Source organism: Cydia pomonella, chromosome 11 (assembly GCF_033807575.1).
Source record: "Cydia pomonella isolate Wapato2018A chromosome 11, ilCydPomo1, whole genome shotgun sequence".
Taxonomy (NCBI): Eukaryota; Metazoa; Arthropoda; class Insecta; order Lepidoptera; family Tortricidae; genus Cydia; species Cydia pomonella.
Genome location: NC_084713.1, coordinates 19,158,352 through 19,185,455, shown reverse-complemented (window position 1 = coordinate 19,185,455; position 27,104 = coordinate 19,158,352). Strand labels below are relative to the sequence as shown.

At 37.9% G+C, this 27,104-nt stretch overlaps 1 protein-coding gene across 1 annotated transcript in view; it reads left to right on the top strand.

Moving 5' to 3' along the window:
- The window catches only part of LOC133522493 (UDP-N-acetylglucosamine--peptide N-acetylglucosaminyltransferase 110 kDa subunit), a 41,909-nt gene that overhangs the window by 722 nt on the left and 14,083 nt on the right, over nt 1-27,104 (top strand). Inside the window, exon 3 of the mRNA XM_061857845.1 lies at nt 1,210-1,393. Within this exon, the coding sequence (XP_061713829.1) occupies nt 1,210-1,393 (184 nt within the window). The remainder of the gene's footprint in view (nt 1-1,209; nt 1,394-27,104) is intronic.

The following is a 27,104-nucleotide window of genomic DNA, read 5'->3' as shown; positions in this document are numbered from 1 at the left end:
TTTTTTAATAAAAATAATTACACTTAAAGTTGAGTTTTAGAACCATAAAACTTGTAATTTATAGTTTAATCAGTCCTTTTCTTATGATAGATAATATAGTCTGGCAAACCCAATTTGGCAGTAAATAGTTACGAAAAAAACTATAGTCATTCCTTTCTTTTGGATAAGAAATACTAATGTAAGACAAAGACTGTATCATTATCTCTTTCTATGTTTGAAATGAGACGGTCCCTGACCAAACTATAGTATTAGTACCCCAAAAGTATAGCCTTTTAATTGTAATGTTACTGACAAAACTTGTTTGCCAGACTGTAACAAACAGACTGTATTTATAAAACAAGTATGAAGTATGTTTAAAAAACAATCACTGCAGCTGTGTGTTTTCTTTGTCTGCAGCATATAAAAAAAAAAATTATATTCGTTTCATACCAGCCGTTCACTTCTTGGTTTGTGCTGGTTTTCTATGAAAGAAACTGCTGAAACACAAATGTTTGGACAATTATAGCCAACATGTGTGTTATCGGTGTTTCCTGTTATGGAAAAAAAAGTGGACACATTTGGTCGAGCAAAATCTATAGATGTCGCATATGTATGCTTATATGCTTAACAACTTGGTTGTTAACACTTTTAATTTAAAATAACACTCATACATTTTAAAATTTATGCAGTAGTTGACATATTACAGATTAAAGGCCACTTTGATATTTGAGTTCTTGATATAATCTGTTCCACATCTTGTCTAGCCTGAATAAATGGGATATTATTAGGCAAATTCCTTGGCCAAAAATTTTGGCACTCGCATGCCATTAAAAATTAGGGCATTTTTCCTGGCGATGCTTAGTATTAGTAATCTGCTAAAATTAGCACTGCAACTGATGTTGATAAGGATTAATAGGTATGTTTTTAATGAAATGGTAGAGGTAAAGGTCAGTTCTTTAGGCCACAGCTCCAAATATAGCGATAATTTACTTCAATGGCATTTGTTATTTGATTTTAAACCAAGGCTGATTCAACTTTATTTTCGACACACTAGATTTAAATGAAATTTGTTAATTTCTGGTTTCTTTATGGTTATAAACTTAAAAAAAAAATAAGACTTCAAGGTGTGTTATGGCTGGCAAATTTAAACCCGAAGTTGAGGGGTTAAAATTGCTGCATACTAACGAAGCTTAGGTTTTTTTTTTATCTTTACCTGTTTTTGTCCCATAGTAACCTTGGGAACGTATTTAAAGAGCGAGGCCAACTCCAAGAGGCTCTTGAGAACTACAGACATGCCGTCAGACTGAAGCCAGACTTCATCGATGGCTACATTAATCTGGCTGCAGCGCTTGTGGCCGCAGGGGATATGGAGCAGGCTGTGCAGGCCTATGTCACAGCGTTACAGTATAATCCTGTAAGTACTAAGTTATTTTTACCCATGACAGAAGTTCTAGATTAACAGAACATTTACCCTTAAATCTACACAAAGTGGAATGTTGTTAGTTCATACTTTCCTGGGTGCTCAATAGTTAAGAAAAATTTTTATTAGAGTGCCTAAGTGTAAGGCCTGAGTGGACGCTCGAGTTGGGTGTTCAGTGGGGCGGGGCGTGCGGCGTACATGTTAAACAAATGCAAGCGTATAGGAGCAGCCTTAGTGCAGTATTTATAACTTTGTAAATTTAAATTTCGTGTATTTATAACTTTGTAAATTTAATTACCAAACTATGAATTAACAAAAGATAGTAAGCTATGCGCTTAGAAATTTTAAATTAGTTTCTGTTTTATAAGACCGCTGGTGGCCTAGTGGTAAGAGCGTGCGACTTTAAATCCGGAGGTCGGGGGTTCAAACCCCGGCTCGTACCAATGAGTTTTTCGGAACTTATGTACGAAATATCATTTGATATTTACCAGTCGCTTTTTGGTGAAGGAAAACATCGTGAGGAAACCGGACTAATCCCAATAAGGCCTAGTTTACCCTCTGGGTTGGGAGACCAGATGGCAGTCGCTTTCGTAAAAACTAGTGCCTACGCCAATTATGGGGATTAGTTGCCAAGTGGCCCCAGGCTCCGATGAGCCGTGGCACAATGCCGGGACAACGCGAGGAAGAAGAAGAAGAGTTTCTGATTCTACAGCTTTAAGAGTCCTTATTCCTACAGACGAGCGTATTTTGTAAAATGCTTCCTTTTTCATTCAAGATTACGACGTAACTATTAGTATTTATTCAAAAACTGGTAACGTACTTAAATAATCGTTTCCTAAACTAGCGGCTCCAACAGTTCAAATTTTCATTTTCTCTTTTAAACCTCTTTTTAATGAGTTTTTTTGGGAGTCTTTTCCAAATTTTGCAGTGAGATGTGGCGTTTCGGTTCTCAATTTTGCTGTAAACAAGAATCATTTGGTACATGAATGACTACAATTTGATTCAACATATCTCGTACGAGGGGCTGGAATGATTAACAATCGAAGATTCATTTGAAAAAACTGATAAAATACCTTCCGAGTTTTCTTCATTTTTTTGGCGAAAACAGGGTTTTATTATATTTTTTTTCCGCAAATTGTACGCATATTTTGCTTTAAAAATAATATTATAGCAAACTGTAACTTAATGTTAACCTATAAAAAAAAATCATAACTATGGGACCTACATTGCCGTAAATTTATATTTTTTTAAAACACGTATAAATCACGCAGCAGCGACGCCCCGCTCTCAGTCCGCGCGGAGCGCGCTTAGAGGACGGACCTGTGCTCGATTGTCAGGCATTCGTTGCGATCGTAATCAGCTACGGAGTTCCGAGAAGTGCTATATACTGCGATTAGAAAATCTTAATAAAAGTTCATTTTTTACACTATGCTTAACAGACTCTCGCTTATTGATGGATTTTCAGTGGTCCTTTTTTTTAATACTACGTCGGTGGCAAACAAGCTTACGGCCCGCCTGATGGTAAGCAGTATCCGTAGCCTATGTACGCCTGCAACTCCAGAGGAGTTACATGCGCGTTGCCGACTCTAACCCCCTCCCGCCCCTCGTTGAGCTCTGGCAACCTTACTCACCGGCAGCAACTCAACACTATGAGTAGGGTCTAGTGTTATTTGGCTGCGATTTTCTGAAAAACGCATTTTTACTTGAAATTACGTTAGGGTTTGCATTTGCATTATTATTTTTGACCCGGAAGTTCTCATGATGGAGTCAGGAGTTGGTCACCAGAACTCCTAATCTACTCATTATAATCCCATCCTGTTTGGGCTCAAAAGATTTGCCCTGACGAACACCATCGATCTAGATGAGGTCCAGGGTCTCATGATGGAGTCAGGAGTTGGTCACCAGGACTCTTAATCTACTTATCATAACGCCATCGTGTTTGGGCTCAATAGATTTGCCCTGACGAGCACCATCAATCTAGATAAAGTCCAGGGTCTCATGATGGAGTCAGGAGTTGGTCACTAGAACTCCTAATCTACTCATTATAATTCCATCGTGTTTGGGCTCAAAAGATTTGCCCTAACGAGCACCATAGATCTAGATGAGGCCCAGGGTCTCATGATGGAGTCAGGAGTTGGTCACCAGAACTCCTAATCTACTCATCATAACCTCATCGTGTTTGGGCTCAATAGAGTTGCCCTGACGAGCACCATCAATCTAGATGAGGTCCAGGGTCTCATGATGGAGTCAGGAGTTGGTCACCAGAACTCCTAAACTACTCATGATAACCTCATCGTGTTTGGGCTCAATAGATTTGCCCTGACGAGCATCATCAATCTAGATAAAGTCCAGGGTCTCATGATGGAGTCAGGAGTTGGTCACTAGAACTCCTAATCTACTCATTATAATTCCAACGTGTTTGGGCTCATGAGATTTGCCATGACGAGCACCATCGACCTAGATGAGGTCCAGGGTCTCATGATGGAGTCAGGAGTTGGTCACCAGAACTCCTAATCTACTCATCATAACTCCATCGTGTTTGGGCTCAAAAGATTTGCCCTGACGAGTACCATCGATCTAGATTAAGTCGAGGGTCTCATGATGGACTCAGGAGTTGGTCACCAGAACTCCTAATCTATTCATCATAATGGTAATTTGATGGTGCTTGTCGGGGTAAATCTATTGAGCCCAATCACGATGGAGTTATGATAAATAGATTACGAGTTCTGGTGACCAACTCCTGACTCCATCATGAGACCCTGGACTTCATCTAGATCGATGGTACTCGTCAGGGCAAATCTTTTGAGCCCAAACACGATGGAATTATAATGAGTAGATTAGGAATTCTAGTGACCAACTCCTGACTCCATCATGAGACCCTGAACATCATCTAGATTGATGGTGGTCGTGAGGGCAAATCTATTGAGCCCAAACACGATGGAGTTATGATGAGTAGATTAGGAATTATGGTGACCAACTCCTGACTCCATCATGAGACCCTGGACTTCATCTAGATCGATGGTACTCGTCAGGGCAAATCTTTTGAGCCCAAACACGATGGAATTATGATGAGTAGTTTAGGAGTTCTGGTGACCAACTCCTGACTCCATCATGAGACCCTGAACATCATCTAGATTGATGGTGCTCGTGAGGGCAAATCTATTGAGCCCAAACACGATGGAGTTATGATGAGTAGATTAGGAATTATGGTGACCAACTCCTGACTCCATCACGAGACCCTGGACTTCATTTAGAACGATGGTACTCGTCAGGGCAAATCTATTGAGCCCAAATACGATGGAATTATAATGAGTAGATTAGGAGTTCTAGTGACCTACTCCTGACTCCATCATGAGACCCTGGACTTCATCTAGATTGATGGTGCTCATCAGGGTAAATCTATTGAGCCCAAACTCGATGGAGTTATGATGAGTAGATTAGGAGTTCTGGGGAGTTCTGGTGACCAACTCCTGACTCCGTCATGAGACCCTGGACCTCATCTAGATCGATGGTGTTCGTCAGGGCAAATCTTTTGAGCCCAAGCACGATGGAATTATAATGAGTAGATTAGGAGTTCTGGTGACCAACTCCTGACTCCATCATAAGAACCTGGATGGACTTCATTCGGGTCATAAATAATAATACAAACCCTAACGTGATTTCAAATAACACTGAAACTCTATAGCACTAATGTGCGCAAACGATTGGCATCTTGAGGCAGCATGGGTGCGTAGCCACCATGCCAATCGATACGACAACGAAACACTATCTGTCTCTCTCTCGTACTAATATGCACAAACGATTGGCATCTTGGCTGGGCAGCATGGGTGCGTAGCCAACATGCCAAACGTTTACGATACGACAAGGAAACACTATCTGTCTCTCTATCGCACTAATATGCGCAATCGATTGGCTTCTTGGCTAGGTATCATGGGTGCGTAGCCAACATGCCAATCGTTTACGATACGACAACGAAACACTACTGTCTCTCTATCGCACTAATATCTATACGCAAACGATTGGTATTTTGGCTAGGCACCAAGCAAGTGTGTGGCCAACATGCCAATCGTTTACGATACGACAACGAAACACTATCTGTCTCTCTATCGCACTAATATACTTTATTTATACCTGCAGTCATTTACTAACTTCTTCATTTTCCATTGGTGTGAAAGAGACAGAATAAAGAGCAAGGGTTATAGTACACTCTGTAGTCTGTACACTTAGTAGTAGTGTACATAAAAAAAACTACTGTGCATATAAAATAAAATAAAGAGTGCCCATATGATATCATATAACACTAAAATTAATGTTGCTTGAAATTATATTGAAAACTATCAAGATTATTCTAGTCTGCATTGAAACGCGCGTCGCGTTGCCGGCGCTCGCGTACCGAGCGCCAACGCCATCTATCGAGCGTTATTTCGTGAAATCGGAGAACGCACCAAGGATTAAGGGCTCTTAACCTATTTTTTGGCTAGTTTCCGTTGTCGAAATCCTGATGTAGGTATAAGACATACAATTATTGTATGTCTGGATATTATATCAAGCAAATTTTGCTGCAGTCTGATTAAATGAGACAAAACTTCGTGTAACTTCGTACCGGCGGCGACACAAGCACGCTCGATGAAAAACTAAACGGTTAAAAGGTTAAGCTGTCTCTATTTACTCGTCAATCATCCCCTGCTTTTGTTATACTGTAATGATAGATCGACTGGACAGTTATTAGGGACAATTAAACTGTTATTTTAGTATCTAAGATATTAAACACAGGTTTTGGGTGATGTTTGTGCAGACAAATCAATGTTTTGAAGTATTTTCAAAAAAAGTAACCGATTTGGTTACGATTTTCTGTAAATAATTTGTAGGTATTATGTATATCAGTGAAGATTTTAGCAACGTTACATTGTGCGTATTTTCAAATGTTTTGTAGGTATATCCCCTTGTCTCTATATAATAATAACAAACGGCCAAACTCATCTAAAAGCCATTCCTACCACGAACGGAATTAAACGAAGGGGAGACTCCCCTTCCCTACGTTATTCACGAAGTTTACTTGACGTAAGGTTGTATCTAATAACAGAGAACAGAGTTTTCGAAAAATCGTACCGCTTAGATTACAATATGGTTGCTAAAAATTTAATTAGCAATCTTGAGACCCTTCTCTAGTGATTTCATTGATTCGAATCATGATTTTTTGACTTTCACTTGATAGAAAAAAAACACGAACATAGGTCTAAAACGCAATTTATAAATTTGAAACAATTTATGTACAAAAGCTAAAAATATGAAACATGCTCCTAAAATTGTGATATTTTTATTTTTGAGGGAACAGCGATTCCTTTTTGTTTGTATCGGTGGACTTTAGGCCGTTGCAATAAGGTGTAGGAAAAAAAATTCTCGCCAGTTATACACGACCCGCCATTGTAAACCTTATCGGAATGCACGAAGGCTGATATTACACTGTAGCCGAGCGCGTCAGGAGTCTGTTGGTGGTATAGTTTGACCCGTACGTTCGTTACAATTATTCCTAAATTGTGGTTGTAGCTTATACTGGTTCGTTTGAGTCTAAAGATTGAGCTTTGTGAGTATCCACCCCGCATTATAAGGGACGTTAAAAATCGACGAACCGTTACTTTAAGAGTCCTTATTCCTACAGACGAGCGTATTTTGTAAAATGCTTCCTTTTTCATTCAAGATTACGACGTAACTATTAGTATTTATTCAAAAACTGATAACGTACTTAAATAATCGTTTCCTAAACTAGGGGCTCCAACAGTTCAAATTTTCATTTTCTCTTTTAAACCTCTTTTTTTTAATGAGGTTTTTTGGGAGTCTATTCCAAATTTTGCAGTGAGATGTGGCGTTTCGGTTCTCAATTTTGCTATAAACAAGAATCATTTGGTACATGAATGACTACAATTTGATTTAACATATCTCGTACGAAGGGCTGGAATGATTAACAATCGAAGATTCATTTGAAAAAACTGATAAAATACCTTCCGAGTTTTCTTCATTTTTTGGCGAAAACAGGGTTTTATTATATTTTATTTCCGCAAATTGTACGCATATTTTGCTTTAAAAATAATATTATAGCAAACTGTAACTTTATGTTAACCTATAAAAAAAAATCGTAACTATGGGACCTACATTGCCGTAAATTTATATTTTTTTTAAACACGTATAAATCACGCAGCAGCGACGCCCCGCTCTCAGTCCGCGCGGAGCGCGCTTAGAGGACGGACCTGTGCTCGATTGTCAGGCATTCGTTGCGATCGTAATCAGCTACGGAGTTCCGAGAAGTGCTATATACTGCGATTAGAAAATCTTAATAAAAGTTCATTTTTTACAGTATGCCTAACAGACTCGCTTATTGATGGATTTTCAGTTACTTTTTTTTTTAATACTAAGTCGGTGGCAAACAAGCATACGGCCCGCATATGTACGCCTGCAACTCCAGAGGAGTTACATGCGCGTTGCCGACCCTAACCCCCTCCCTCCCTTCGTTGAGCTCTGGCAACCTTACTCACCAGCAGCAACTCAACACTATGAGTAAGGTCTAGTGTTATTTGGCTGCGATTTTCTGAAAAACGCATTTTCACTTGAAATTACGTTAGGGTTTGCATTATTATTTTTGACCCGGATGAAGTCCAAGTTCTCATGATGGAGTCAGGAGTTGGTCACCAGAACTCCTAATCTACTAATTATAATCCCATCGTGATTGGGCTCAAAAGATTTGCCCTGACGAACACCATCGATCTAGATGAGGTCCAGGGTCTCATAATGGAGTCAGGAGTTGGTCACTAGAACTCCTAATCTACTCATTATAATTCCATCGTGTTTGGGCTCAACAGAGTTGCCCTGATGAGCACCTTCAATCTAGATGAGGTCCAGGGTCTCATGATGGAGTCAGGAGCTGGTCACCAGAACTCCTAATCTACTCATCATAACTCCATCGTGTTTGGGTTCAGTAGAGTTGCCCTGACGAGCACCATCAATCTAGATGAGGTCCAGGGTCTCATGATGGAGTCAGGAGCTGGTCACCAGAACTCCTAATCTACTCATCATAACTCCATCGTGTTTGGGCTCAATAGATTTGCCCTGATGAACACCATCGATCTAGATGAGGCCCAGGGTCTCATGATGGAGTCAGGAGTTGGTCACCAGAACTCCTAAACTACTCATCATAACCTCATCGTGTTCGGGCTCAATAGATTTGCCCTGACGAGCATCATCAATCTAGATAAAGTCCAGGGTCTCATGATGGAGTCAGGAGTTGGTCACTAGAACTCCTAATCTACTCATTATAATTCCAACGTGTTTGGGCTCAAAAGATTTGCCCTGATGAGCACCATCGATCTAGATGAGGTCCAGGGTCTCATGATGGAGTCAGGAGTTGGTCACCAGAACTCCTACTCTACTCATCATAACTCCATCGTGTTTGGGCTCAATAGAGTTGCCCTGACGAGCACCTTCAATCTAGATAAGGTCCAGGGTCTCATGATGGAGTCAGGAGCTGGTCACCAGAACTCCTAATCTACTCTTCATAACTCCATCGTGTTTGGGTTCAATAGAGTTGCCCTGACGAGCACCATCAATCTAGATGAGGTCCAGGGTCTCATGATGGAGTCAGGAGCTGGTTACCAGAACTCCTAATCTACTCATCATAACTCCATCGTGTTTGGGCTCAATAGATTTGCCCTGATGAACACCATCGATCTAGATGAGGCCCAGGGTCTCATGATGGAGTCAGGAGTTGGTCACCAGAACTCCTAATCTACTCATCATAACCTCATCGTGTTCGGGCTCAATAGATTTGCCCTGACGAGCATCATCAATCTAGATAAAGTCCAGGGTCTCATGATGGAGTCAGGAGTTGGTCACTAGAACTCCTAATAATCCAGCCTAGTATACTACCTGAACAACATGGTTTTATGAAAAATAGATCTACTATTACGAATTTATTACAATATACTGACTTTCTATTCAAGTCTATGGATGAAAGAGAACAAGTAGATGTTATCTTTACCGACTTTTGCAAGGCTTTCGATAAAGTAGACCACGTATATCTTCTTAAAAAACTAGCATTTAACGGAATCCGTGGTAATCTGTTGCGTTGGTTTGCCTCTTATTTGACAAATAGAACTCAAGTCGTAGTTATTAATGGATTTAGGTCTAACCTTGCCAATGTGACGTCCGGAGTAATTCAGGGCTCAATTTTAGGGCCTTTGCTATACAGTATGTTTATTAATGATATAAAAGACTGCTTTAAGAATAGTAGTTTCCTATTGTTTGCAGATGACCTAAAAATTTATAAAGTAATAAAAAATGAAAGTGATACCAAATTGGTCCAGAAAGACTTAGACACATTTTATAAATACTGCGAACTCAATAATTTGCAATTGGCGGCTGATAAATGTATGCAAATTACTTTTACAAAAAATAAGAAAAGACTCATAAACTTTAACTATACATTAGGTCAAACACGAATAATGAAAGTACAAACAGCTAGGGATCTTGGTGTAATATTTGATGAAAACCTACATTTTAGCGGGCATATAGATAAAATAGTACGTAAAGCTTATCAGATGTTAGGTTTTGTCATCAGGTCGGCTAAGGTATTTAAAAAGGCGGATACATACCTACTGCTTTATAAAGCGTTAGTAAGACCACATTTAGAGTATGCGTCAGTTGTATGGAATCCTCTTTATGCCAAATACTCTAATGCAATTGAAATGGTACAAAAGAAATTTCTGAGAATCATGCATAAGAGACTTACAGGAAAGAGGATGCCGTACAAAAACTTGCTAAGTCATTACAAAGTATCATCATTGTCAACGCGACGAATAATGTCAGATGCTATGGTACTTTACAATATATGTAGGAGTGAGTACAACAGCAGCGAGCTGCTACAACTCATGCGGTTCCGGGTGCCGCGGAGCGGGGCGCGCTCTATGGCCCTGTTCGCCGTGCCCACGTTCGCCACCAACGCTGGGGTGCGAGCGCCACTGCGTCGCATTTGCGACACATACAATAAAAGCCTCGTCTCAGTCGACATCTTTAACACTACCAAAATTCAATTTAAAAAGCAAATCCTTGGAATAATCCCAGAAGACTGATAGTTAATAAGTGTTAATTAGATTACCTTTTCTTTTCCTTGCAAAAATATAAATCCAATAATTGTTATTTGTAAATATAGCCTTTACACATAAGATGCTATAATTTGTTTGTTTTTGTTTACTAACATGGAATATTTTGTGCCAATAGAAAATAGATATTCATATCATAATTAGAATAAGTAAACTGAACTGGACTGTGTATCTCGGTGAGGACTGTCGTGGAGGAAAATGCATGTTTTACGTGTAAGTTAGTTTTAATAGAACCTTATGTACATTTTACTCTGTTTGTTCTCCTAATAAAAAAAAAAAAAAAAAAAAAAAAAATCTACTCATTATAATTCCAACGTGTTTGGGCTTAAAAGATTTGCCCTGATGAGCACCATCGATCTAGATGAGGTCCAGGGTCTCATGATGGAGTCAGGAGTTGGTCACCAGAACTCCTAATCTACTCATCATAACTCCATCGTGTATGGGCTCAATAGAGTTGCCCTGACGAGCACCATCAATCTAGATCAGGTCCAGGGTCTCATGATGGACTCAGGAGTTGATCACCAGAACTCCTAGTCTATTCATCATAACTCCATCGTGTTTGGGCTCAAAAGATTTGCCCTGACGAGTACCATCGATCTAGATTAAGTCGAGGGTCTCATGATGGACTCAGTAGTTGGTCACCAGAACTCCTAATCTATTCATCATAATGGTAATTTGATGGTGCTTGTCGGAGTAAATCTATTGAGCCCAAACACGATGGAGTTATGATAAATAGATTACGAGTTCTGGTGACCAACTCCTGACTCCATCATGAGACCCTGGACTTCATCTAGATCGATGGTACTCGTCAGGGCAAATCTTTTGAGCCCAAACACGATGGAATTATAATGAGTAGATTAGGAGTTCTAGTGACCAACTCCTGACTCCATCATGAGACCCTGAACATCATCTAGATTGATGGTGCTCGTGAGGGCAAATCTATTGAGCCCAAACACGATGGAGTTATGATGAGTAGATTAGGAATTATGGTGACCAACTCCTGACTCCATCATGAGACCCTGGACTTCATCTACATCGATGGTACTCGTCAGGGCAAATCTTTTGAGCCCAAACACGATGGAATTATAATGAGTAGATTAGGAGTTCTAGTGACCAACTTCTGACTCCATCATGAGACCCTGAACATCATCTAGATTGATGGTGCTCGTGAGGGCAAATCTATTGAGCCCAAACACGATGGAGTTATGATGAGTAGATTAGGAATTATGGTGACCAACTCCTGACTCCATCATGAGACCCTGGACTTCATCTAGATCGATGGTACTCGTCAGGGCAAATCTTTTGAGCCCAAACACGATGGAATTATAATGAGTAGATTAGGAGTTCTGGTGACCAACTCCTGACTCCATCATGAGACCCTGGACTTCATCTAGATCGATGGTACTCGTCAGGGCAAATCTTTTGAGCCCAAACACGATGGAGTTATGATAAATAGATTACGAGTTCTGGTGACCAACTCCTGACTCCATCATGAGACCCTGGACTTCATCTAGATCGATGGTACTCGTCAGGGCAAATCTTTTGAGCCCAAACACGATGGAATTATAATGAGTAGATTAGGAGTTCTAGTGACCAACTCCTGACTCCATCATGAGACCCTGGACTTCATCTAGATCGATGGTACTCGTCAGGGCAAATCTTTTGAGCCCAAACACGATGGAATTATAATGAGTAGATTAGGAGTTCTGGTGACCAACTCCTGACTCCATCATGAGACCCTGGACTTCATTTAGATCGATGGTACTCGTCAGGGCAAATCTATTGAGCTCGAACACGATGGAATTATAATGAGTAGATTAGGAGTTCTAGTGACCTACTCCTGACTCCATCATGAGACCCTGGACTTCATCTAGATTGATGGTGCTCATCAGGGTAAATCTATTGAGCCCAAACTCGATGGAGTTATGATGAGTAGATTAGGAGTTCTGGGGAGTTCTGGTGACCAACTCCTGACTCCGTCATGAGACCCTGGACCTCATCTAGATCGATGGTGTTCGTCAGGGCAAATCTTTTGAGCCCAAGCACGATGGAATTATAATGAGTAGATTAGGAGTTCTGGTGACCAACTCCTGACTCCATCATAAGAACCTGGATGGACTTCATTCGGGTCAAAAATAATAATACAAACCCTAACGTGATTTCAAATAACACTAAAACTCTATAGCACTAATGTGCGCAAACGATTGGCATCTTGACTACGCAGCATGGGTGCGTAGCCACCATGCCAATCGATACGACAACGAAACACTATCTGTCTCTCTCTCGTACTAATATGCACAAACGATTGGCATCTTGGCTGGGCAGCATGGGTGCGTAGCCAACATGCCAAACGTTTACGATACGACAAGGAAACACTATCTGTCTCTCTATCGCACTAATATGCGCAATCGATTGGCTTCTTGGCTTGTAGACCAGCGGTTGAACAAAAATGGGTTTCGATAATATTAAAGTTTTTTCTTTTTTGATATGTCATTGGGAGTATGTTAAATAATACTTTGGTAAAAAGTTAGAAATTTTAAGGTTGAGCTTTCGGCTATATTTAAATATTTTAATTTTTGCTAATAACTAAGTAAATATAGAATTAAAGTTACAGAAAACTTTAGCATATCGAATAACACTTCAATTTATGTAAAATTTTCAGTTTTTAGAAATCTGGAACAGCTGCTTTCTAGTAAACGTAAAAACAAGAGTTATTTTGTAAATATAGAATTAGAGTTGCTGATATTGCAAAATTACGATATTATCGATCAACTTAGTATTCTAGTAAAAAGTTAGACATGTAGACAATGTGCTTGTCTAGATATTGATTTCAGGTTAAGCAGTATAGCTAATATTGAATTAAAGTTTGTAGAGTTAATAATAATCGATCATCAACAATGATCTCAGTTACTAAACAAAAATTTAGAAATATAAAATCACGGCGACACTCATTACTGATATGTATGCATTCCTTGCTTATATAAATACGTTACGTTTCAAACGCGCGGCAAGTTTGCGCGCGCCGCGCGCTGTGGCAGGAGGCAGCGAACAACGGTAGTGGGGAGCGGGGTGCCCTTGACTGCGTCTACGGTCCATCAAAAAAATTCCTAAAGCGTGTTTTAAATTAATAGCAATAGAAAATTGTTATTTTGTTGTTACTATAATAGGTATTGCCCGCGGTTTCGTTCACGTAGAATTCGTTATCGCGTTACATGAATATTATTTATTTATTTAAACTTTATTGAACAAACAAAAAAAAAACACAAATGGCGGACTTAATGCCAAAAGGCATTCTCTACCAGTCAACCATTGGGTCAAATAGAGACAAAAAAAACACATTCTCATACAGATGATCACCCTTCCTTGTACCATTTTAAAAGCCAGTTGCAGCTTTTCTTTCCCGATTTTTTTCAGATGTTTGGACTTGGTATTTTCCTCGCGATAGTTATTTGTTTTAAGGGGAATGTTGTTGTTAACCGCTAATGCTAATATTGATAACCGATAGTTATATAGAGATACGTTATAAGGTATATGCACCCTCATGTTATTTATTTCTGATAAGAAATAAATGTAAGACAAAATTCACAGTGATACATTTCAAGTAGGTTGCCTTGTAAGATTGCGTACGGATAGTATTTTTGTTTGTTATTTCATCGTATGATATATCAAATGAAAGCTTATTTGAAAGTTGCCGTATTAAAAAAGTTGGTCCAGTTAATGGTCGCCTAGATTAACCGATTTTTATATAAAATGTAGGCAACCATGGACTGGACCAACTTGTTAAAAAGGCAACCTAGTACAGTTAGTAATATAGTACCTGGGCGACCGAGCTTTGCTCGGTTATAACTATTTATTGTAATATGGTGGTGATAATGTACATAAACTTAAAAAGTAAAATGTGAACTGACAATTATTATTATTTACAATCGATTTTAACATTACAGCACTTGTCACAGAGTAACGCCATCTATTGTCGATTTCTCTTATTACATAGGTCATTTTTTTTACTAAATTAAACTTGTGTAAAACAATAAAAATTAAAAAATTATATAATAACTTGAACATATAAAAAAAACAAAAGTTAGTCACCGGGCGAGATTCGAACCCGTAACACTCGTTTAGCAGTCCGCGTCTTAACCCGCTGGACCAGACGGACAGTGGCCGGCAACACGAAATTAGTGACCATATTCTGCGTCGAAAGAAAAACGCATGAAAACTCGAAAACATGCGTTTTCCCAAACAAGACTAATCTAGATAGATTGTATACCCCCAAAAACCCTTATATACCAAATTTCAGCGAAATCGTTAGAGCCGTTTCCGAGATCACAGAAATATAATTATATATATATATATATATATATACAAGAATTGCTCGTTTAAAGGTATGAGATAAAATAACTTTTCTTTTGATATATCATGTGACGTTTTCGTTTACACACTGAAAGCACAGTGTAAAAAGTAACAGTGGGCCGACGCCTTTGATGTTTGCGTAAATGCCGACACCGCTCAAGGTCTCCGTACCTACCTAGGGTTATCACAGACTTACACAACTGCCCAAAAGAGGATGGAAATGTTTTTAGTTTTCATGTTGTATGATGTATGTGTACTAATTTTACAAATGACGTCCATTTTGGAAATAAAGATGGCGGACGTCACTTTTTTGAAAAAGTCGTCATGGGTGTTGTTTTCTGGGTTTTTAGGGGTGTGGATTTCAAAAATGGCATCTATTATGAAAATAAATATGGCGGACGCTACTTTTTGAAATGGGTGTCGATGTGTGTAGCCGTGATATCAACCACCTTTAATTCTAAAATGGTCTCTATTTTTGAAATCTGCACCAACAAGAACCGCCAAAATTGACGTCATTTTTGTAATTGGAACCCCGAGGAACCTCGGAGATGACACCCATATCGATTTTTAAGAAAAATTAATGTCCGCCATCTTGGATTTCAAAATAGACGTCATTTTCGTAATCGGAATCCTGAGGAACCTCGGATATGACACCCATATCGACTTTTAAGAAAAAATATGTTCCGCCATCTTGGATTTCAAAATGAACCTCATTTTCGTAATCGGATCCCCGAGGAACCTCGGAGATGACACCCATATCGATTTTTAAGAAAAATTAATGTCCGCCATCTTGGATTTCAAAATGAACGTCATTTTCGTAATTGGAACCCCGAGGAACCTCGGAGATGACACCCATATCGATTTTTAAGAAAAATTAATGTCCGCCATCTTGGATTTCAAAATAGACGTCATTTTCGTAATCGGAATCCCGAGGAACCTCGGATATGACACCCATATCGACTTAAGAAAAAATAATGTTCGCCATCTTGGATTTCAAAATGAACGTCATTTTCGTAATCGGATCCCCGAGGAACCTCGGAGATGACACCCATATCGATTTTTAAGAAAAAATAATGTTCGCCATCTTGGATTGCAAAAATGGACGTCATTTTCGTAATCGAAACCTCGAAGAACCTCGGAGATGACACCCATACCGATTTTTAAGAAAAATTAATGTCCGCCATCTTGGGTTCCATAATGGATGTCATTTTCGTAATCGGCACCCTGAGGACTTTAAAAAATAATGAAAACATCAAATACTACATGATACATATACAAACAGAAGCAAGAAACAATTTCTTGCTTTTTAAAGTCTTAAACTACTCATAATTTCTTAAAATAAGTTATAAAACATGTCCGCCATTTTGAATTTGAAAATTGATATCATAATTATGATATATTTTTGTTTACACTGAGACAAATAATTAGCACATGTCGTATGAAATATTTTAATTGTGTGTTTTTTTTATTTTTTTTTATACTACGTCGGTGGCAAACAAGCATACGGCCTGCCTGATGGTAAGCAGTATCCGTAGCCTATGTACGCCTGCAACTCCAGAGGAGTTACATGCGCGTTGCCGACCCTAACACCCTCCCACCCCTCGTTGAGCTCTGGCAACCTTACTCACCGGCAGGAACACAACACTATGAGTAGGGTCTAGTGTTATTTGGCTGCGATTTTCTGTAAGGTGGAGGTACTTCCCCAGTTGGGTTCTGCTCTAGATCTGGAATGACATCCGCTGTGCTGTGCCCTACCACACAGAGCCAGATGACATTTACAATGCCCATACCTCTCTTATAATGCCTGTGCTAAAAATGTGATTGCGAACTACCTGCAATAACTATACAGTACCTGGGCGACCGAGCTTTGCTCGGTTATAATTAACTATTTATTGTAATATGGTGGTGTATAGGTGATAATCTTAACTACATTCTTTTACTAAACTAAACTTGTCTAAAACAATAAAAATTAAAAAAAAAATATATAAAATTGAACATATAAAAAAAAAAAGTTAGTCACCAGGCGAGATTCGAACCCGTAACACTCGTTTAGCAGTCCGCGTCTTAACCCGCTGGACCAGACGGACAGTGGCCGGCAACACGAAATTAGCGACCATATTCTGCATCGAAAGAAAAACGCATGAAAACTCGAAAACACGCGTTTTCCCAAACATAAGACTAATCTAGATCGATTGTTTACCCCCAAAAACCCCCATATACCAAATTTCAGCAAAATCGTTAGAGCCGTTTCCGAGATCCCGGAAATATATATATACATACAAGAATTGCTCGTTTAAAGGTATAAGATAATTAGGCATTAAAACACTCGTGTGATCTTTTTAAGAAACTCACTTCGTTCGTTTCCGAAGCCCACACTCGTGTATTTTAATGCCTTTTATTATGTAGCAGTAACATAAACTACTAATATATGTTGAAAGTAAGTACAGGCGGCTAACACAATGGTACCAAAAGACAAAAGTTTTGAAAATGTAATTTTCATCATCGTCACTTGGCTGTACATTTGAGGGCCTATCGCGAACCACGTTCGACGTGTTACCTCTCTGTCGCACTTGTAAATTCGTACGTAAGTATGACAGGGAGGCAACACGTCGAACGTGGTTCGCGGTAAGCCCTCTGATGCCACCTCCATTAGTCTTTTGTACGCCGGTATAGCCTTCGACTCAATGTATAATCTACACTTTTTATGGAAACGTAGTTCCTCCTTCCCGTAGAAATATTTAACTTTCCCATCACCAAGAAAGATTATTTGCTCGCAGTTATTAACTGCTCAATTCCTCGTTTTTTCTCTGTTACTAAGTCAGTACAGTACACATATCAAACATTTTTCACTCATTTTGAAGTCATAATAACTTTTATTCTATAATTAAATTCATGTAATGTCCGCATCTAATTTATGTGCACGATAAACAAACAAATGAATGATTTGAAAGAAAAGACAAACAGCGCTTGCGAAGCTGAGCGGGGGGCGCGGGCGGGGTGAGGTATCTATCGCTCACTAGGTCGGCTACGATAGGCTCCCGCGCGCCGAGCCGACATGTTGACGGAGCAGCGCGGCGTGGTTATGAATTTCGCGCCTTTTTAAGTTGATTTTACTATTACAATGCAAGCTACACACAGATATTTCTACCTTTCCATAAAATGGCTGCATATATTATTTTATAGTAATAGACTTATCTCTACGGACTTTAATTCAATATTAGATCTTACAGGACAAAAAACGCTTATTAATTGTAAAGCACATATCCTATTCTTCTAATTTTTTGCCTTGCCTATTAACTTAAGAATTTAGATATGATATTGTGGATTTTTCAAACTTTAATTCAATATTGACAAAATAATAAGCTAATTTGAGTTTGACAAAGTAGCACGTTGATTTTTTTTCTAAAAAATTGATAGCATAAAGCCTCATACATATTATAAAAGACGATGCTTAAATTTTGTACTTTAATTCAATATTCAAAATTCATCAATAAAAATACATAAATACCTTATTTATATCTAACGCTCGTTCTAAATTTTCTTCATATATTACAAATATGCTTAAAAATATGTCCCATACCAGATAAACATCACTTTTCACTCTTTAGAATTATCGAAACTTATAGGGCAAAAATCCGGTCCCACTATTGGTCTATTGGTATCATGGGTGCGTAGCCAACATGCCAATCGTTTACGATACGACAACGAAACACTACTCTCTCTCTATCGCACTAATATACGCAAACGATTGGTATTTTGGCTAGGCACTAAGCAAGTGTGTGGCCAACATGCCAATCGTTTACGATACGACAACGAAACACTATCTGTCTCTCTATCGCACTAATATACTTTATTTATACCTGCAGTCATTTAGTAACTTCTTCATTTTCCATTGGTGTGAAAGAGACAGAATAAAGAGCAAGGGTTATAGTACACTCTGTAGTCTGTACACTTAGTAGTAGTGTACATAAATAAAAAAAAAACTACTGTGCATATACAATAAAATAAAGAGTGCCCATATGATATCATATGACACTAAAATTAATGTTGCTTGAAATTATATTGAAAACTATCAAGATTATTCTAGTCTGCATTGAAACGCGCGTCGCGTTGCCGGCGCTCGCGTACCGAGCGCCAACGCCATCTATCGAGCGTTATTTCGTGAAATCGGAGAACGCTCCAAGGATTAAGGGCTCTTAAGCGATCAGCAGGCGTATTATGGATGGTTTTATCCACGTGATAAAATAACCGTCGCCTCCGCGGGATTGAAAGCGACGGACACCGTTTTATCACGCTGTCTCGTAGACAAGAACGACCATCATATTATGAAGTTAAATAAAATTAATGATTTTAATAATTAAACGGTGTTTTGCGAATATTATTTCTTTCTCAAAACAGCGTTAGTTGATTTGATTTGACATATTACGTTTACGTTTACGTTTGGTGGTGGAGTTAAAAGCGACAAAAAACGCACTGCGTGAACCAAACAAATTTAAATAATTGTGGGTGCTAAGTTCCAAACAAGTTTAGTGTGAGTCCTTGTATTTAAAACGCGCCTTGCTTTTCCAACAATGAAATAGTGTGCGTACCTACCCCAATAATTATACAATAATGTTAACCACATAATACCTTCGCTCTGATAGCTTACCGCGAACATCGATATTCGAAATTTCGTTATCTGCCTCTCTATCACTCTCGCGTGAGAACTGAGAACGAACGAAGTGGTTCGCAGTATATGCCCTTTGAAACTTCCCGTCGTTGTTCTATGAAGCGAACCCAACGGTACTTTTAACCATACATGATCAGAGTGCCTACCGCGAATATCGACAATTTAAATTTCGTTATCTGCCTCTCTATCATTGTTGCGTATTCGAGCGATAGAAAGAACAAACGAACTGGTTTGCTGATCCTCCTATCTTAAGGGCCACCATACAAAGAATGCCATTTTAATTTGAACCCAACCGTGACGGAAATATGGTTGGATTTCTTTTGTTTTGAAATCGAACTAAACAGAAGAAATGCAACTCTGTTCCAATTGAAAATGGTATAAATTATATTGAAGTAATTACTACAATGTATAGGACCGTGGGCCTTGCTAGGCTATGAAGCGTATCCAACGATCAGTTCTAATCGAGTACAAGTTGTACAACGTTGTTTACGCTGATAAGGATCGTTAATTGAACCTTGGCAACATATCTGACCGACTCATTAATAATCGGAGCCAGTCACCCAATGTTGCCAACGCGCCATTGGAAAATATGCCAGATTTTATTTATTTATTTAGGAACCAAACAGTCATATAAACATATCAAAAATGCAATACAAAAGATGTACCGTAACAAAATGAAAATACAACAAAAATACCTGGAGGTTCATAATTATAAATTATGTTAACTGAAGTAAATAAAATTATATTCTTCTTTTTAAAATTATATTTATATTATAATTCAGATAAAATATATCAGATAGAAAAATAACAAATCAAGATAGAATTGCTAGAGTAGAGGGAAAAGTTGCCAAAGTTTAAAGTCAATAACTCATGTTGTAGTTTTGATAACACATCGAAATATTTTGACTAAAGTTACAACTGACGCATTTGTTTCGGCTAATGTAATAGAGCTAAAAGTTGCCAGTTAGCAAATTTTGGTGCTTCAAAAGCTGCTAAATTTCGCTTCTAAGTTGTCGCGCTGGTAACACTGCTGCGGTCACCTCTGAATAACCAGAATTATCTGAGATCCGACCTAATACTGTTGTAACCAATATCAAGGTCTAGTTATACTAGTAACATACACAGTTGGACCATTGTTTTGTGAATCAACTGTAGAGGAAACTCCCTATGTGCTGTAACAATTGTACTTTTCCATATAATATTCCTACCGTTGAGTCATTTAGTAAAATGCTGAAATGGTGTAAATAGAGCTCATGAGCAGTTTTCTAGTAATGTTTTAAATATGTGCGTATATGTATACTACTCGTACGTACGTACTTGTTGGCAGCTTGATGAGAATTTAATTTGGAGGTTCAGTAGTAGTATTTGACGACCGGTCTCGTCGAGTGGGTAGTAACCTTGCCTATGAAGCCGATGGTCCTGGGTTCGAATCCCGGTAAGGACCTTTTGTTTGTGTGATGAGCACAGATATTTGTTCCTGAGTCATGGATGTTTTCTATGTATTTAAGTATTTGTATATTATATATATCGTTGTCTGAGTATCCACAACACAAGACTTTTTGAGCTTACCGTGGGGCTTAGGCAAAGTCCTATAATATTTATTTATATATTTCATTAAATAGTAGAGCAATTATTTTGGTATAAATACCTGTCGCCTATCCTCGCACCAAACGAACATTTCATATTCCCCTCGTTCATACTAATTATAGGAATAACTCATTTCTTCTAAGAGCTGCTAAGTTCTTTAATCAGCTTTGTAAACATCACGATCACATCGATCGGTTCTGTGATAGCTTTAGTTCAATTCGTAAACTAATGAGCCAAGATTTCTCCCACTGTTAACACTTATGCAATTCCATCTTATTTATTTATCTTTTGTTCTTCTCGTTAAATGTTTAATTTTATTGTCACTGTCAAGCAACATAGTTATAAGCATTATTATTATTATTATTATAAGCCTTTTTTGACAGATGCCGTTCAATACTCGTAAATTTCGTTCTTATTCCACTGTTGCTCATCTGGTTGCCAATTGGCAAAGGCCTCCTCCAGTCTTCTCCATTCTCGTCTGTCTGTGGCTACTCTGCACCAAGTTAAACCTGCCACCTCTCTTATGTCGTCAACCCATCTTTTTTGGGGCCTGCATTGCTTTCTGTTTCCTATTCGTGGATACCATAGGCTGACTATTTTGCTCCACTTGTCTTTTCCTCGGACTATGTGACCTGCCCATTTCCACTTCTGCCTTTTGATCTTTCTGGTTATGTCCTGCACTTTTGTTTTCTTTCTGATGATGGTGTTTTTAACTTTGTCTGCTCGCCTTAGTCCTATCATACTCCTTTCCATCGCTCTTTGGCAAGTGGCCAGTTTTTCAGTGTTTTCTGTTGTTAAGCTCCAAGTTTCGCTTCCATATACTAGAACTGGCAAAATGCAGGTGTTAAACAGTTTCGATTTTGTTGCGATGTGGAGACTTTTGTCTTTCATCACTTCTTTCAGGTTCCAGTACCTTTTCCATCCGTTTGTTACTCTTCTGTCTATTTCTTTGTCAATAGGGTCCTTCGTGGCCATTAACTGTCCGAGATAGATATATTCATCCACATAGCTTAATGGGGCTTCTGCCACTGTTATGGGAATTTTTTTATTGTTGGTCATAATCTTTGTTTTATCAGGATTTAGCTTCAGTCCAACCTTGATACTTTCTGCTGCTAGTTCGTTTATCATCTTTTCAAGTTCTTCTGATGTGTTAGCAAAAAGCACAATATCGTCTGCAAATCGCAGATGTGTTAGTGTGCGACCGTCAATTTTTAGTCCTAGGTTGTCCCATTCAAGATTCTTGAAGATCATTTCCAATGCAGCCAGAAAGAGTCTAGGGGAGAGTGGGTCTCCTTGCCTCACACCTTTTTGAATTCGAAATGTGCTTCCCTTCCTCTCTAGTTGGATGCATGCTGAGCTGTGCTTGTAGATGTTTCTTATTATTCGTATGTATTTGTGTTCTATTCCCTGTTCTTTTAAAGCTTTCCAAATTTGTGTATGTATAAGCGAATCAAAGGCTTTCCGATAGTCAATGAATGCCATATAGTATGTAAGTTGATATTCTTCGTATCTTTCCAATATTTGCCGTACTGTGTGGATGTGGTCGAGGACTGAATAGTCTTTGCGGAAACCCGCCTGTTCTATTGGTTGTTGCTCGTCGAGTCTTTTTTCAATTCTTCTGAGAATGATCTTTGCAAATATTTTGTAAATGTTTGACATAAGGCTAATGGGTCGGTAGTTTCCAATGTCTAGGTGGTTTCCCTTTTTGAATAAAAGAATTATGTTAGATTTGGTCCATTGTTTTGGGATGTGTTCCGTGTCTAATATTTTGTTGAAAATTTTTGTGAGAACAGGTACTAGTGATATTTTAACAAGTTTAAGAACTTCATTGCTTATGCCGTCAGGGCCTGGAGATTTGTCTATTTTTTGCGTATTTATAGCCGCTTCCGTTTCTTCAGGCATGATGTGGGGTACAGATTGGGTCTCTTGAAGGTCAATTTCTATTTCACTCTCGTTCTGTTCATATAATTTTGTATAGTAAGATGTTGCTATTTGTAGTATATCCTGTCTGCCACTTTTCTTTATCCCGTTGTCATTTTCCATTTTTACTATCCAATCTTTTTTGTTGTTTAATTCTTTATATGCCTTTTTGATGCCTCCTGTTTGTAATATATGCTTCTCTATGGTTGCCATTCTATGCTGTTTTCTATCTTTTCTTATGCTTTCTTTGATTTCTTTGCTTAACCTTGTTATTTCTCTCCTTTTCTCTTTGGTAGGTTTAGAATTTATGTAAGTGGCTCTTTCATTCAGAAGGTTGGTAGTTCTTGTTGACATCCATTTCTCTCTTACTTTGTTAGTCTTGTTGTTCTGCTCAGTGGTATCTATGATGATTCTTTCTAGCCAATCATAGGTTTCTTGCACATTAACACTTGTTTTGTTTTTGTATTCAATGAGTTTATTCGTGAGTGATGTGGTGATTGCTTTCCGTCATATTTGTTAATTCCTTTATTTCCTGGGTTTATTTTTGGTCTAGCATTTTTTGGTGGACATGTTTTAAGTTCTGCCCTGACCATTCGATGATTGGTGTTGAAATTCAAGTTATTAATGACACTCAAGTTATTAAAGCATTTTGATTTGTTAGACAGTATGAAATCTATTTCATTTCTTGATTTGCCATCTGGTGATATCCATGTCCACATTTTGTCCTTTTTCTTTTTAAACTTTGTATTGATGACATACAGGTTATTTTCTTTGGCAAAATCTATAAGCTTCTGCCCGTTCCTGCTCCTAGGTTTTGTACTGTAGGTAAAAAGCCCAGTTACTTTATCTTCATCGGGTTGTCTTTGCCCAATCTGTCCGTTGAAGTCACCCATAATGACCAAGTTTTTATGTGGATATGAGTTTACCAGTTCGTTGAGGTCTGAGTAGAATTTGTCAATTCTCTCTCCCTCTGCTTGCTCAGTAGGTGAGTAGACTTGTATTATGGTCCAAGGATCTTTGTATTCAGGTAAATTCAGGCGTAGCAGTGCAATGCGCTCAGACATACCTCGGAACTCTATTATTTGCTTTGCTAGATGATTTTTAACCATAAAGCCCACACCGTGTCTGCCTGGAGTCTCGCCGATGTAGTAGAACACAAAATCATCATATTTAGCGATATGTTCACCCATTCGTCTTATCTCGCTCAATCCTAGGATGTCCCAATTCACATTTTTTAAGCTTGAAACTAGCTCTTCTAGGTTGTCATCTGTTCTTAATGTAAGTACATTTAGCGCTGCTACATAGATTTTTGAATGTTTTTTGTTTCGCTGTTCTTCAGGGGTGGTGGTGCAATAAGTAAAAATTTCTTTTGATTTACTATTTTCTTTTTTATTATTTTCTTTTTTATTATCTTTTTTATTATTTTCTTTATGTTTTACTGGAGGGTTTTGGTCTCTTACCCCACGGTGACCAGCCGGCTTGGGGAGTTGACATTGTTGTAGTTATAAGCAAAATAGTTATTATTAATTCTGCAATTTCGCACGCCATGTACTTTATGCAGTTTCTACCTGTGGAAACTTGTAATTGGCTTACTGTTTTTATTTCGAAACCTATTTTGTTACATTAGCTGTAAGTTTTCCCAAGAAATAAAATAAAATAAGCTGTATTGTACAATTATTCTATAGGTATACATGGACTAAACTAGGCAGAATTCACATTGTGTAAACTTTGTGTAAAATTGTGTAAAATTGTGTCGACAACGGTACGCTTATACGCTACCCCGGAGCCGCGGAACATGACGCCTTTCCATTAGAGTGGGCTCACGCGATCGTATCATTGCATTGCGGTGGTCACTGCAGAACGCAGGCTGAAGTGCACGTGAAATATGATGAGCAGGCTTGTATTAATTAATCAACTATATAGACTATATTCTACTATTTCTAATACAATACAATACAAATACAAATGTTTATTTTTTAGAATATGGTACAAAGATGGTCAATTCATAATAAGTGCGTCATATTCTGCCTCTATCGGCGTAGAAATATTATAAATTAGGTTGCTATACTTATATAAAATTATTGCTAACATGCATATAATACAAAATAGGTAATATGTTTTCTGGGAGTATCTCGTATCTTAGCGGCCGCTTCGGAGCCCAGGAGAACCATTAAAACCTGTGACCCAGATATCTACGTATATATACGACCAAGTGCAAGAGGAGTCGGTTTATAGTCTAAAATCTCTAAGAATGAACTTTTGACACATCGCAACGCCCGTAGAACGTAAACGCGCAAGACGCTTTGAAATTATAAACAAAATCCCATAACGATATTACACCTTGTTATGTACGTAAACACAATATTTCACTTTTCATAAACATAACTTAATGAATGTTACATTTCTTCATATCTTAGTTATTGAATATTTTACGATAACAATTTAGAATGCAAACAGTTACGGCCTACGTCTTTTTTTTTTAATTTAGTGTTGTGACCATGTCTGCTGTTCCGATTCATGTAACATTTCCGTAAGTGGATAAAAATCGATTATGTAGTCAATGGGCAATATAAATACACAGGGTGACCTTAGCCATTGGACAAACCCTGAAATCTGATGACTGCAATAAACAAATATATATCAAATATCAAATGCCACGTAGGGTTACTTCTCAGGAATGCTCTGACGTTAATATTTTTTTAATTAGAACAAAAGATAAAAAAATATTTTTTTCGATCTAAACTTATTTGCAATAATCGACAACAAAAAGAAACACACTGTGTTAATCTTTGGCAGTGTTATTTGTTCGAAATATTTGATAATGATGACATTTTTCAAAAGTCAGAAGCTTATTAGTGTCATAAATAAAAAAGATAATCAAAAACGTTGAAGAAGGTTCCATACTATTTGAGGATATTACCTTTGGAGCTACTAACACATACAGGCTGCTCCAAAGTAAAAAATGGTAATTTGTTAATTTCTTCGAAACCGCTACACCGGTTGTTATGATACTTTGTTTGTACACTGGTTCTAAATACCCTAATGCATATGTACATTTGGGCTTTGTCCAATGGCTAGGGACACACTGTATTGTATTAATTATGGAAATATTATAATGTCATACATAATTAGTAGATAACAATTATTAATTTGAGAAGATTTGTCATACTAAATACAAGAAAAAATCTGTTGTAGTAAAATCGATTCGAACAATTCATAATTAATCGCTAAATTTGACACACGTCAGCACGTCTAAAAAACTCGCAAAATTATTTTATGCATTAGTATCTTACGTCATACTATTGACATTAATGAACGCGCTAATTTACATACAATTCCACCTGTCCATCTATTAGCAATCGTCATAGGAAGTGTTTACTTCGTCAAACTTTTTGCTTTTGTGTGTTATGTTATGCTATGAATTTGCCTTATAATATTGGTCAACTGTCTATCAAATCACAATTGCATAAAGAACAAATAAAATAGTTTTTAATAAACTCATTTAAGATCGATGGAAGTAATCATAACTTATTATATTCATAATTTCTAATTGAGTGATTATACATTACTTTTTAAGTTAAAAATAAAAACTTCCCCAGTTTTCGTTTTGTCTTTATAGATCGAGTGACATATTTACCCAACTCCTAAAATAGGAAGAGGTTTTAAACGAAAAGTCTTGTTGGCTTGTTGTAGGTACCTACATAATTAGGAACATATTGGTAGATAAAATTTATTTAGATACGTCTAGATAACGATTAAAATACATTGTATTGAGCAGATAAATTAATGACACAAGTGAGACAACGATAGTTATTAATTACACAGTGGCAAGGACAAGGGCAAGGGCATACTAATCAAAAGGGCAATGTTGGGTCAATATCACGGGCGTTTTAAACTGCCTAATTTCACTGGACACATTTTTATGAAAGTACTTTTACATTTCAATGACATTTCTGATGGTTTGGTGGTAGTCTGGGACCTCTGCCAGACAACCAAAAATATCATTAATACGTCGAAACAATTTGTCAAA